Below are 15,056 nucleotides of genomic sequence, written 5' to 3' on the forward strand. Positions count from 1 at the left end.
GTTAGGGCCTGAGCTGCTATTAGGGCCTCCTCTCCCCCTCCCTAAAAAGGAGGGATTACTCCATCTCATTTGTACCCTGTAAAAACCCTCTAGTTAGAAAATCAGGAAGATGATTATAATCACCCTTAATATTATCAATTTTAAATTGATACATAGCTAATTCATCCTGCCATCTAGCAAATATTTTCTTAGAGACTAAATTTTTAAACTCTTTTTCAATAATACTTTTAGAAGAACTACAGTCAATTCTTAGTAAGAATTCATGATTTAAAATATCAAATCTAAATTTCAAAAAACATTTGATAATAGAAAGCATTCTTTTTAATTTTTGAATAATTAAATTGGGCTTTATCCTATTTACCAGAAATAAATCGAACTAATTGTTCTTTATTAGTTTGAGGATCTACTTGCTTTAATATTCCTCCGTACCAATATTAGAATCATCTATTTCAACTATTTTGAACCAGTGTATATTTTCTAAATAAATGCAAGGTAAACATTTAACTTTGAGTTTAATTCTTTTAACTCCAGCAGTATGTTGATCAGTTCAAGGCTTAGCATTCTTTTTAAGCCTATCATATAAAAGAACTGTATCTTGTGCTAGATTTTTATAATAATCTGCTACATAATTTAAAGCACCTAAAAATCTTTGTAACTATTTAGTATCAGTTATTTCATCAGGAAATTTTGATGCAAGCTCAATGCTACGATCAATAGGAATTATAGTTCCTTTCTCTATATTATGACCCAGAAATCTAATCTGAGTTTGAAATAATTTTATTTTTGGGGCAGATATAGCTAACCCATTTTTTATAGCTAGGTTTCTAAAAATTTCTAAGTGTTTAATATGTTGATCAAAACTATAAGAAAATATAAGAATATCATCTATATATGATAATATAAAATCCGTATAAGGAATAAAAATTTCATTCATAATATTTTGAAATTCGGAAGGGGTGTTTTTATGCCCAAATGACATAACATTCTATTCATAGTGTTCAAATGGAACAACAAAGACAATTTTATATTTATCTTTTTCTTCAATTTGAATCTACAAATAACTTGATTTTAAATCAAACATAGAAAATATTTTAGCACTTAGAAAATATTTTAGCACTTAGAAAATATTTTAGCATTATTAATGCAATTTAATAAATCCCTTTTATTGGGAATATGATATATTATCCATTTAAGGACGGTATTTAAAGGTTTATAATTTATAACTAAACGAGAAACACCTCTTTCTCTTTCTGCTACATTATTAACATAAAAATTAGTACAGCTCCAAGGAGAATATGATTTCCTTATTAATTTTTCTCTATAAGAGTTTGTATTTCTTTTTTGCATAGATCAAGATATTCTTGATTCATCTGACAGGGTCTTGACCTTATCGGAATATTTTTTTCATTAAAACCTTTAATATAAGGTAAAGAAACAATATATTGTTTCCTATTCCAGAAAGCATTTGGTATATCACTGCATACAGTGAGTTTGAATTTATTTTCCATTTGACTTATTAAGTCTTTTTGTTTCTTAATTTTCTCTTCAATTTGAACAAATACTACTTCTTCTTTAAGAAAATTTATTTGATTTTCCTTCAATATTATATTTTTGACTTCATTCAGCATTCTTGTCTGAGGATCTGTAATAAATTTAAACATAATTTCTTTATCCTCAAATTTAGCTATTATACCATTGGTTTCAATTTGACTTATTGGCATAATATTATGCAGGAATGGGGTTCCTAGTATTACATGTTGGGATAAATTTTTAACTAAAATATAGAGAGTTGGTATACAAGTCCCTTGAACGTATAGACGTGCCTGTGGTAATTTATATTTTAACTCTAATTGATTACCATTTGCACTACTCAAAGTTTGAGTAGTTTTTTTTGAAGAATTTAGAAGGAATTATTTCTTCGTTTATGCAGTTTAGATCCGCACCATTATCGACCAGAGCTATAAGATCTAGTATGAACATTTGTTCAGCTATAACTAAAGTAATTTTAATATACCACTTTTGAGAGGTAACTTGTTGCAGTATTTGCAAAAGTGTATTAGTGTCAGTATCACTGTTACTGTGTCCATTATGTTGAACTATAGCATTTGAATTTTCATTATTGTTTTCTAGTCTTGAGAGAACGTATTTATTCTCTTGCTTTAAGTCTTTCACTTTCTTTTTTAATTCTTGTATCTCTTTATTAAGAGATGATAAAGATAAATCCTTTGAGGTACGGGCAATATTTTGCCTTCTTTTTAAGACTTAAGAAAATCTATAAATATTGTCTATATTTGGACTTTCTTTATTTTCTTTATTTACTATATTTTTTAAAAGATCTTCTTTTAATTCTTGGGATATATCTCCAGATAATATTTTTCCATTAACTCATGATTTTATTTAATCATATTTATTGAGAGTCCATTCATTTAGACTATAACTTTCCAATATTCGGCTTCTTCATTACAGTTATTAACTGTACATTTATAATTTTCTTCTTCCTCAGATTCTGAGGTTGATGAATATGATTCATCTTCAGTATCACTGTTAATCATGATTTTATGTAACATTCTTTTAAGGCCTTCATCTTCTATTTCTTCAATCTTTTTCTTTGTATAACAGCGATTAGCATAGTGTCCGATACGGTCATATTTATAACAATGTATTTTACTGAAGAAATAGATTGAAAAACATTGAAGAAAAAGATTGTAAATGTACAGAAATAGATTGTATCGGACACTATGCTAATCGTTGTTATACAAAGAAAAAGATTGAAGAAATAGAAGACGAATGTCTTAAAAGAATGTTAGCCACATTTATAACAATGTATTTTACTGAAGAAATAGATTGAAAAACATTGAAGAAAAAGATTGTAAATGTACAGAAATAGATTGTATCGGACAGTATGCTAATCGTTGTTATACAAAGAAAAAGATTGAAGAAATAGAAGACGAATGTCTTAAAAGAATATTAGCCACATTTATAACAATGTATTTTACTAAAGAAATAGATTGAAAAAGATTGAAGAAAAAGATTATAAATGTACAAAAATAGATTGTATCGGGGCAATTTTGAAGACTTATCGCTCTATTGGAGAGAGTCGATAAGTTGATTTTGTCAGATGTGTGATTTTAACGTGACAGAAGAGAGATTACGACCAGGGTAATTTTGAAGATTTATCGCTCTATTTAAGAGAGTCGATAAGTTGATGTTGTCTGAGGTGTGATTTTAACGTGACAGGAGAGATATTGCGATCGGGGCAATTTTGAGGACTCATCGCTCTATTAGGGAGAGTCGATAAGTTGATGTTGTCAGATGTGTGATTTTAACGTGACAGGAGAGATATTACGATCGGGGCTATTTTGAGGACTTATCGCTCTATTAGGGAGAGTCGATAAGTTGATTTTATCAGAGGTGTAATTTTAACGTGATATCTATAGGGAGGGTATTTTAGCATCTCACTGGGGAGGATTGCTAAATATTTTATCATCGGAGGGATGAATTATGATACTTGGTGATTTGAACAAGGTTTTAATGATTTTATCATCCCGCTGAAGGGAGTTGATAAATTGGTTATTTACTACTCTGCTGAGAAGAGTTAGTAAATTGACCATGATTTGAGTGATTTCGGAGGCTTATCGTTCTACTGATGAGAATCGATAAGTTGATTTTAACAAGATCATCATTGCGCTGGTAGAAATGCAGGCTAGATGTCAGCTCAGTAGGGATGATGATCATCAGAAGTGTTGATTTAATCTGACGAAAGGGTTGCCATCTGAAAATGACTTAGATTTTGTTGACGAAATTCAAAGGTTTTGATTAACACTCTGTTAAAAAGATTCATGACGTTAAAGGCTAAGTGTCATGTTTGAAAACACAAGGGTAGATTCTTCATTTGGAAGAATTACAACGCAAAGATGACCTTTGCGTTTGAGATTCAAAACGTGAGGTTAAGAACCCTCGTAACGTTGGTCTTGGCCTAGCGTTTGGAGATTTGAACGTGGATGTGAACTTCACGTTAAGATTAAAGTCTTAACTGACTTTATCCAAAAATGCAAAAGATTGTGTTTTCAAAAAAGGTTGGGATTCTCTCCTAGAATCCCGTACCGCTTTAACAGCTTGACGGCTATTATAAATAGACCTGTGTGGTCATGTCAAGAGTCATTCGACTCTTTCTATTTTCGGAAAGTTCCAAGAATGAGAACCCTCGTTTAATTTTGACGAGATATCCAGCGAACTTCGTCTTCTGCATCTTTTTCGACTGATTGCATCAATGGCGCCACGAAAAATGAGCTCCGACTCCAAGAAGGTCACTGGAGCGACTTCTGAAACGTCGTTGGCTGGGGTCGTCGGTGGTGTTCTTGTTCGTGCGAGAACGTCGTCGTCACCGTCGCCGTCGTGGGGGCTTCCTTGTCGTGGTAGGTGGTGATCATAATAACTTGTTTTGACAAGTTTTCTGAAAACCCTAGATGGGTTCTTAACAACGAGGAAGATGACTCGTTTCTTGTTTAATGAAAACACGAAGTTAGGACTCCATGTTCATTGTGAAACGCGGTGTTGACCCTAGCGTTCTGAATTCTAAATGTGGGACTTGGCCTTCGCGTTTGGGATTTACAACGCGTGTCTCGACTCTCACGTTTGGGATTTACAACACGAGGCTGGCCCTTTGTGTTTAAGATTTGACACGTGGGCCTTGATCTCTGTGTTTCTAGTTTCTTCTCTTAAATTTATGTCAACAACTTGCTTCAGCTGCTAATATTTGCTTTTGACTTTGCAGTGTTCTTCACGCATGTGCCTTTTTCGCAAGAGCATCATTTTAGGTATATTGGCAGCCCTGACACGAATGAAGTTTTTAGCCTTCACAGCAGAATTTCGTTGTGCACTTTCCCTGACTCGGAGAGAACGAGCATGCTCAGATTCCCACGATGTTCTACTCTCAGAGCTCTGATCACCGACTTAGATTTGGAGACTCTTGCCGGCCATAATCAATTCCCTAAACCGGCGTTCATTTTTGGAGATCACATAGCAGCTGATGACCATCTTATACATGCAAAAGATTCAAAGCTGCTACGGAGAGTCAATAATCGCTTCCTTTTTCTCCTAAATATGAAGAGGATGTATCCACTCTCCTACTTCTTGAATGTGAGCTGTCGCCGAGGTTTGACTTTTGATATAGTCAAGGAGAAAAAAATGTGTTGCTTGGATTTGGTCGACAAGCTCGCATGCAAATCAGGGGACAACTCAAGGGTTTGAGGCCCGGCCTATTTGAGAAAAAAGATCTTGCTCCAGAAGTGCCACTTCCAGCGAATGTCTTCATTCGCCAATTCATTACGTCTCAGGGTGAATTCTCTGCGCAGACGTTCAGATCCCCAGGATGGGTTTGTTCTGGAGAGGGAGGTTGGTGGACCCGAATGGTAGACTTTGTTCTTGAGGAGCTTAAGGAACCGCTCGCTTAATCGGGTCTTGCAATCCTAGTGTTAGCTACTCAACGTGGGATTATGCAAAGCTATCCCAATTTCTTCGCCATGTTAGAGAGATACAACCCGGACAGCTACATATTATTCACACCTGTAGGAGAGTTAGGCTTTGCTCTCCATGAGATGCAAGCGGTATCGAGGCTGTCATTAGGTCGGATGCCTTATGAAGAATTCATCCCCACTACTGAAGAGCTCTCCATTTTAAGAGTGGCACACCCAGAAGTTTATGTTACCTTTTGGGAGCTGATGTGCCACTTCTACATATGTTCTTAGGTTGTTGGGATGCGCGGAGGGGTCTTATGCATACTGCATGGGCGGACTATCTCTTTCAAAACTTAGGTCAGAAAGATGAGGCCGTGACCTGATTGGCTGCCATTTCTCTTAAAGACGCTAAGGCCCGAATTAAGGCTTCTAACGCTGCTTACAAGACTGAGCACATGGAAGATGGGTTTGAGGCTAGTGTCAAATTTGAAAGTTTTCACTACCAGACCATAATTCCTATTTCCGACGTAGCTCTCCTCGCTGGCTTCTTCATGATCTGGCTAAAGCAGTGTGTAGTACCATCGAAATCAGTCAAGGCGATATTAGCTGAGGTTATATACCTAGCTGTCTTATTAGCTCATGGGAGGCCCGTGAGCCTTCTCACTACTATGGTAGGCTACGTACAGAGTGGCTTAAGGATGTTGACCTCTAAACGCGTCAGCGCCCGGGGAATTAGGGCTACTGGGAGGAAGGCTGGGAAAACTCCCAACCACGTCTACCAGTACCGTATACATACTTGGTGGCCTGGTTCGTGCTACATTATCCTTCGTTGATGACGGGGGTATCTGAAGACGATGACTCTTATATTCCCTTTGTATAGAGGCTAGAGTCGGCCACATGGACTAATACCTATATAGTCAGGGCTCGACTGCTTTTGTCTCAGGAAGACAAGTATAGCATCTTCAGCTGCGCTCTTAACTTTGATGGAGCTGATGAGGAGAGTGCCAGCTTTACAGACGTGCTTTTCGAGGGCTCGCCCTCTTTGGAAGAAGGCACCATCAGATGGCTTCTCATGATCAGATTAGGCTATCTGGTCTATCGCTTAAGGGAGAAGTGCATCATTGAACCTTACATGTCTTCTCGATTTGCCAGGCAGTTTGGATATGATCAGCTTTATGTTGGCAACCTTAACCCGACATTGGCTCAGGTTGGGAATTTGTACGAAGGGGCCCACGCGTGGTACTTCTTCTCTACCGGAGGGACTCATGCACACTTTACCTTACCCAACTCACTGCCTGGCTGTTCCACCATTGCGGACTTCCGTGACTGGTTTAATGAGGCTTCTCAAATCCCGGAATACGATATCTACACTTCATGTATAAGCGATATTCGGGAATTATACAAATCGAGAAGCGGTTCCACCAAGACTCGCTTACCGGGAATAGAAGAGTATCTATCCTGTGAACGAGGAGCAGTCGGAGCTGTCGAAGCCTAACAGGAGTTGCCCACTATTTAGCCCTCTGAAGAAGAGGTTCCTATGGGGACTGAAGAGGGGTCGTTAATTGCTGACCCTCCTGAAGACAAGGCGGCTGGGGAAATTCCTGAGAAAGCGCCCGCTCTTGAACCTCGCTCTTTAAGATCAGGTAAAAAGGCCCTTACTGCTGAAGAGGAAGGTGAATATGATAGGAGAATTCGCAAGAGAAAACCCGTTGTTGCCAAAAACTCTAAGAGGACCAAGTTGATGGGGGACGCGATGAAATCTGCACCTGTTGCGCGCTTGGCTGATAGGAAGGACGAAATGCTTCGATCAATCCCTTCTATTCCTGAGGAGGTTGGAGCCGACGAGATATTGCCCATTGAGGGTTTAGAATCCGCCTCTCCTCCTCTCGTCCGGGACTAGGGTAGACATGAAGGCCATCCTTCCGAGGTTGTTCCTCTATCAACGTAGTATTCAATATTCTTACGTAGATGTTCGTGGAAGATGGTGTTCATTGCACGTTGATAAGTTGCACCTGTATTTTTCAAGCCGAATGACATCACTATGTAGCAGTACACCCCCAGTGGTGTTCTAAAAACAGTATGCTTTTCATCTTCAGGATACATCTTGATTTGATTATACCCGGAGAATCCGTCCATGAAAGACATCCTTTCATATCCGTAGGTATTGTCAATCATGATATCAGTGATGAGAAGAGGAAACTCGTCTTTTGGACAAGCTGTGTTAAGGTTATGAAAGTCGATGCATATCTGAACCTTACCATTCTTCTTGGGAACTGGGACAATGTTGGCTATCCAGTCCGGGTGTTGTTCCTCTCTGACAAAGCCTGAGTCTATAAGTTTTTTAACTTCTGACTCAATTGCTTCCATGATCTCTGGACAAAACCGACGTTGTTGTTGTTTAACGGGTTTTGCGTCTGGATCAATGTTAAGACGATGCATTGCTACTTTTGGGTCAAGGCTAGGCATTTCTTCATAATTCCAAGCGAAGACATCTATATATTCTCAGATGAGAGATATAAGGTCCTTTTTCTCAGATGGTGATAAGCTTTTAGCTATGAAGATAGGCTTAGGGTCGGATTCATCTTCCATGTTGACCTGGACCACTTTATCTTCAGTAGGTGGTTCGCGCTGTTTAAAGCGCATATCCCACAAGATGTTAAGGCGTTTGATCCAGGGATCATTAGGTTATTAGATTAACTCTTCATCACCCCCTGCATCTTCATCTGGATGACTGGTTGAAACCATGTTCACGGTCAAACTTCTAAAGAAAGGCCCGACGTTAACATCAGATTCCCATGATGATGTCCCAGATGAATTATCCTAACACAGATAGTTACTGGTTTCTGTTTCTGAGATAGAGGGAGTTAAGACGTAGCCCACACCTCTTCCAGTCTTTTGATAATAATCCGGAGGTTTTCCTTCAGGGGTGAGAGACATTTGAATCGGTGTTCGCCTTTCTTTCCCGAAGTTTAAACCCTATTTTTCATTAAAGTTGTATCCTATTCGTTTCATCAGATGTATAGAATTAGGTTCTTAATAATGGAATTGAGGGATCCCATTATCTTCTTCTGAACTTCCTCGTTTGAGTAATTTAGGTTTGACTTTATCGAAATAGATCGGCTTCTGCCCTTTTCTTTTGGACGGGACTTTAAAGAAAGCCTTCAGTGCATCTTCTACTTCTTCATCTGAAGCGAAGGATGACTTAATCGGTAATGTGAGGGATGCCTCTGTACACTATGTGCGCCATGGGTCGGTATCTATATTAAGATCATTCTCTATTTGTTCATTTTTAGAGGACACATCAGACAAGTATGCAAAAATAAAATCTTCATTAATGCACCACTCGCCCTCGCTCGGTATTATTGTTCTCATCCTGACCCATTATATTTAAATTCAACTCCCATGGATAATCTTCTTCAGGATCTGGTTCGACGTCGGCTTCATTACCACTGTCAACATCTTCTTTCTCTTGTGATTCTGAGTAGAAGACAGAATCTGTGTGGAAGTTTTCCACCCCTCTGAAAGGGTACTTTTCTGCAATCAGGGTTCGGACTTCCCCCTCATCATTAGCATACTTCATGACCTGATGTAGGGTAGACGGGACAATGTGGTTTGCGTTAATCCATGGTCGTCCTAACAATAGATTGTAAGAGATGTCCGCGTCTATGATGCAACATATCACCTCGAGCTTGAGGTCTCCGATTTGACAGCTGAGTTTGATCTTCCCCAGGGGCCGAGTGCTGTTAGCATTGAAACCAAAGATGGCGGTCTGAGTGGTGTTCAGCCGATGCATGGGAATCCCTACGACCTGTATGACCCTATAATGCATAATGCTGAGTGCCGAGCCTGGGTCAACTTAGACACAGCTGATTTCAAAGGACCCAATATACCCTGTATAGTACAAAGATCTATCATGCTTGTGTTTTACCTGCATATCTTCCTGAGTGAATGATATGCATGGTAGACTTCTTGCTGCTTGTAGGCATTGCAAGCAAGATTGATCTTTAGAAGCTTCAGGAATTGGAATGACTTGTGTGATAAAGCTTTCCGTATTCTTTAATGATTCAATTAAAGCTTCCTTGGTGGTTTTGGACAACCTCAGGAGCACGTATAGGGTAATCCTGGCCGGTATGTTGGCCAATTATGCTAAGACATTGAATCGGAAAGGAGTGCTCGATTCTCCAGCGTCTTGGTGTTGTTCTTCTGCTTCTTGATCATTCTGATCATAGTCTTTCAGGTAAGTTTTTCCTGAACGGGTGCCAGGGTTGCCTCCTGGGTATGCTGCCAGGACAATCCTCTCTTCCTCTGAGTCGGTGAGAGGTTTGAGATGGTCATCATTCTCATTTACGTAGGGGCTAATCATGTTAGATGACTTAACCTTACCTCTTTTCTTTTTGGATGAGTTGTTCGTCCACTGTTGGTCTTCAACCAGATCAGGATGGATCCACATGATCTTCCCTTTTAGAGTAGTTAGGGGTACCAACCCCTTGTCCTTCTGACAGTGTAAGTCAGTATTTTTCATATGTATTTTCCCTTTGTGGAAGGGGATAACACTGTCTATAGCTGCTATTGGAGGGAAATCACCGAACTAGACCGCTATCAAATTGGTGGATACGGTCTTCTGCACGGGCTTTAGAGTGAGCACGTTAGCATTCACCAGATTTTGTAAAATGTCTTTGAAGACATAGCATTTTCTGGTGGGATGTCCCAAAAACCTATGATAGCGACAATAATTAGGGTCATCCACCTTTCCTGCTTTATCTGGTTTTCTGATCTTAGGGAGCTGCAGTTTGTTGTTCTTCCGAAGCAGTTGGAACAGGGTGTCTACATGATCCTCTTTGAATGAATATTGCTTGAGCGCTCTTGGCGGATTAGGCGCTTTGCCCTGCTTAGCCGGTGATGCACGTGTGCTGGTATCGGCAACCAGAGTCTCCTTCCCCTTGGACCGAGGAGCATTATACTGGTTGCGCTGTTGCTGCGGCTTTGGTTGGGGAATTTCTTAAGCCTTGACCCGAGCAACGATTTCTTCGGCTTGTTCTCCTTACGAAACCAATTGTCTCCAGGAGTGACATTCTGCCACCCCTATTTAAGCAAGGAGTTGGGTTTGCAAATTATGCCTGTAAGTTTCAACCAAGGTCGATTGGGTCATACATGACGGGCATCGTAATGCTATGCTGCGGAATCTTTCAACATAAGTCTTGATGGACTCTCCTTTCCTCTACTTGGTGGCGAGGAGAGTTGGGACTGAGACTTCTGTATCATCTTCGAAAAACCTGGCCAGGAAAAGCCTTTCTAGATCTACCCATTTTTGAATGGATCCAGCAGGCAGCTTTATGAACCACTCGAAAGCAACACCCTTAAGGGTGCCGATGAACAAACGGGTCAGAATGGCATCGTTTGCTACCACATCTCCTGTCTATGACTTGAAATAGTAAATGTGTTGGTTCGGTGATCCTGTTCCATCGAATGGCTGTAAGGTTGGAGCCTTAAATTTTGGTGGATAGGGAGCTATGTATGACTGGGGATGTAGCTCTCTTTCCATCTCCTTTTTTAAAAAAAAAGAGGATTCCAGGTTGTGAGTTTCACGATCTGAATTCTCGGGCGCTTTCTGCTTTCCCTTTGACATTGTCTTCCGGGAAGACTCAGGTCTTTGGCCTTTTTCAGCAAGGAGCTGGGCCAGCATATCCTTCATTTGGAGAAGAGTTTCTTATTGCGCTTGAAGCATGGCTTGCTGATCATCGACTCTCTTTGCAAAGTCGTCGTGGCCTCCGGTCATGTAAGCGGGAGTTTCTCGTGCCATGACGGAGCTTGATGATTGATAATCATCAATTGCTGAATGTTCATCATCCGAAGTAATCCCCTTGGCTAACTTTTGATAATTAACAGAGCGGATAGCTCATGTCTGAGTCTGAGTGTATCGATATACTCCTTCGAACTGTCACAAATTTTTTGAACAGTCGGGGAATGACTTCTCTCCTATTCATCAGAGCTGGGAGCCAAGGCTTTCCCTTTGCCGATCACATTGATAGTGACTTCAGGGTATTCTGTTTTGACAATCTTCTTTTTGTGATGTTGTTGTCGCTTGGTAGGTCTAGCAACGTTCGTCAATCTGTTGAACACCGATTGTTGAGTTGCAGATGAGCAACAGTGACATTCCGAGAGGACTACAGAAATAAGTCGCTCACATTGGTAGGAGCGAGCTACTTGCAGTGTCGGTCTTTTTCTTGACAATAATTCCCGTAAATCCGACAATTAAGAGGAGCTTTTCACTAAGCAGGAAGACGGAGATGGAACCCCCTGCTCTTGAGTGAGGAAGACTGGTTCTTGTCGAACATGGATTTTAAGCCCATGTTGACTTTTTTGAACTTGGCGGACCACGTCTCGTTCTTGAGGATAAACACGAGGGTCGCATTTGGATTTGTAAACATTAAGCCGAGGCCTACATTTAAATGATGAAACAGATCCCTGAGGATCATGTTTTGGTTGAATGCACCCCTGAGGGTTGCGTTTGGTTGGTGAAACAGACCCCTGAGGGTCATATTTCGCTTGAATGCACTCTTGAGATATGCGTTTATCTTTGGCAGTGCCTTTCTGAGGGTCGCGTTTTGGATGAACAACGCACCACTGAGGGTCGCGTTTCAGCTGTATCACCCGAGGCTCATAATTGGGTTCATTGCCACGAAGAGTGTGTTCTGGAGTGGAAACGCATTGTTCGGGCAGAACTTCAGAAACGCGATCCTGACGTAGGGCATGGGATTGGATTTCTCAAAGATGCGCTTGTCGTATGGATCTTCTCCGTCTTTGAGCGGCATTCTTTTTGGCTTGTTTTAAAGCCTTGGCAGCAACATCATCGGCGTTTATAGAATCCGTCTCCTCTATAGGCCGTTTATGACCCGTAACACATCGTGTTGACGCGGACGTGGAATGTTCAATTCGCTAGACGAGTTCGGTAGAGGCTAAGCCCACTCTTTTGGTGGAGGGGCTGTTCGATGAATCTTGACCGAATGAGAGGGCTTTCTTCGGCACTTCAGCCAGTTTTGATCTGTTTGGAGATCTTGCGAATGTTGTGCCCAGCCTTAGGGCTAAGCGATCCAGAGGAGAGGGCTTCCTCGTATTTGGCTTGGTCAAACTCTACGATTAGAGTTTTGACGGTTGTTCCTATGAGATGAACATCAGATTGCACCACCACTTCGTTGTCAGAGAAGCTAGTCCCCAGCGGAGTCGCCATCTTTTGTTTGGTGAAAAATGTGTAGTAAGTAAAATGAAAGAAAATTGATTTGTATTCTCTCGATCTCAATTACAATTTGAATTCCTGATTACAAAAGAGAATAGAATGATCTGGATTCTCCCCTTTGTTTAATTCTGGACTCTTCACGGTAGCGTTGGAGTGTCTCCTTCGAATGTTTGCGTCGAATTTGCTCTCCGTTGACGATTCGACTGTCTTATCTCGTAGGAACAACTAACTTGCGTGGCAAGTTTGATGGATAATTCTTAACGAGTTTAAGAACTCAGAACGAGTTAAAACTCTGTGGAAAGAGTTGTTTGAACCGAAAATTTGGTTAACAATCCAAGATTCGTTTGTTGTTGAAATCGAGAGACTAGATCTTCTCTTAGATTCTCCCCTATTTGATCACTAGAAGATCTTCCCAAAACCGAACTGAACTGCCTTTGTGCGGTTTTTTGATGAGGAAATACCTGCCCTCCCTTTGATTGAACCTCCACCGAACCTCTATGCCAAAAAGATCCAACCTAAAAATCTGAACCTCTACTCTGTTGAGCTTGTTGAGGTTTTATAGGGGGATAAGGGGTTGTAACTGCCCCCTTAATCTGCTCCTAAGTGGGCGTGATTTCCTCCGATCGTGGGGAAAACAGTTCTGAAACCGTTCGACTCATGTTTGAATGAGTCAAACGCCTAATTTGGCGTTCAGTACCCTAACTCCGTGTCCTAAGATTGGGACGCGGAGTTAGGTGGTCACTAAACGTCAAAAACGCAAGGGCCGCTCGTGTTTTGCTTATTACAGCTTGGAAACGAGGGGGTTGCCTGCGTTTTAAGAATTGAAACGTGAAGATGAATTCCGCGTTTAGAAGGGGCTAGTTGACTTGTAACCTCTTCTGTAGAGCATTGCAAGGACCATTGTTCAATAATCTTTGCTTTAGCTATTACGGTGTAAAAGTCATCCGATTGTAACTCTCACAATTGTGAAAACCACTGAATAGAGTTTTCATCAGTCGTCGGAAGCATCGTTTATTTGTAACTCTTCTCGATCTATGTGAAAAGTCATCCATTTGCAGTTTTCATTTGTTGACATGAAAGTTATATGATTGTAACTTTCATCATCGAGATATGGGAGTCATCGGATTATAACTCTCCTTATTGAAGCTTGATGGGGATCAGCTATCTATTATGATTTTTAGACAGCACAAGGACATAACTTCTGGATATCTTTGTCTTTAGATGGTGAATTACCATAACAGATGGCCCTTTTCACTCAGAGCCAACTTTAGTCGGGTTTGAGTGAAATAGACGAGAGCTTTTGATCAATGTACACTTGCTCAAGACGTTTTTTAGTTAGTTGATCATGGCTGAAGACACGGCGTAGGATTTTCTATCCAATCATCTTTAAATATCTTGAACTTCTTTTTAAAGGAGATGAGGCATCGTGGGCAGAGCGAGCGGTGCTTCATTGCTGATTTATTAGCTTGGAATAACGTGCACGAGAGGCGGTTAGGATTTCGAGTAAACCGTTTTAGATTTCCAGAGTGGATCTTTTTTGGTCGCTTCAAGATCGTGCCTCTTGAGTTCTCCTGCATGCTTCTTTGGAGGCTTATAAATATCCAATGGGCTGAGAGGATTTTCATATAGTTCTTGCTTCATCTTCAAAAACTGTCTTACTCTGCATGGATGGAACTTTTCCATGGCTTCTCCAGCTCCCACTTCCATCCATTATAAGGAAAAGCTTGTCGTGCTTCGGCGTCTGTGCTCAAGGGTCCTTAGGGGTCAATTGAAATGGACAAGCAAGAGATTCAAGATTCCTCGAGCTGTAACGCTTGAGGAGCCCAGGCTGACGAAGCCCGTATTCAGCCATGGTGAGGGGCGAGTGCCTTTGTACTTTGCACATCTGGAGCAGGGTTTGCGGCTGCCTCTTCATCTCTTTGTCAAGGGGGTGCATGCAGTTCTGGGGGTTTCCCCCATGCAGTTTTATCTGAATACGGTAGGAGCTTTGGTGGCCTTCGTGGTCGTCTGCTACCGAGTCGGGGTACGGCCCAGCATGAAAGTGCTGGGTTATTTGTTAAGTGTGAGATTGACTAAAGGGGACCCACACTATTTTTATCATATTGATGATAATTTCAAGCTCTCCCTGGACCTTTCCGAATTGGAAGAGGATTGGAGGGAGAATTTTATGTGGGCTTACGGAGCTGAGGACATCCTTGCCTGCTCGACTTGGCCGGAGGCAAACATGAAGGCCCTTAGGATAGCTGCTCTTAGCGGTCGGGAGGAGGCCCTGGAGAAGGTCCGTTCTTACGCTAGGCCTTTGGATGTGGAGGACTTGGTAGAGGACATGTCCATAATTTTGTCCTCGACTGGCTTCATGGATAGGG

At 40.9% G+C, this 15,056-nt stretch overlaps 1 protein-coding gene across 5 annotated transcripts in view; it reads left to right on the forward strand.

The window, feature by feature from the left end:
• Positions 1-15,056, forward strand: part of LOC109827374 (beta-glucosidase 12-like) — a 64,018-nt gene that overhangs the window by 19,576 nt on the left and 29,386 nt on the right. Inside the window, exon 11 of one of the 5 annotated variants that reach the window (XM_020394377.1) lies at positions 4,775-5,338. The exons of 3 other annotated variants lie outside the window; for them this stretch is intronic. In XM_020394377.1, the coding sequence (XP_020249966.1) occupies positions 4,775-5,250 (476 nt within the window). In that variant the 3' untranslated portion in view covers positions 5,251-5,338. Of the gene's footprint in view, positions 1-4,774; positions 5,339-15,056 lie in introns of those variants that run through there. One more of the 5 variants, XM_020394375.1, reaches the window with a different exon arrangement.

This window comes from Asparagus officinalis, unplaced genomic scaffold, assembly GCF_001876935.1.
Source record: "Asparagus officinalis unplaced genomic scaffold, Aspof.V1 AsparagusV1_Un169, whole genome shotgun sequence".
NCBI lineage: Eukaryota > Viridiplantae > Streptophyta > Magnoliopsida > Asparagales > Asparagaceae > Asparagus > Asparagus officinalis.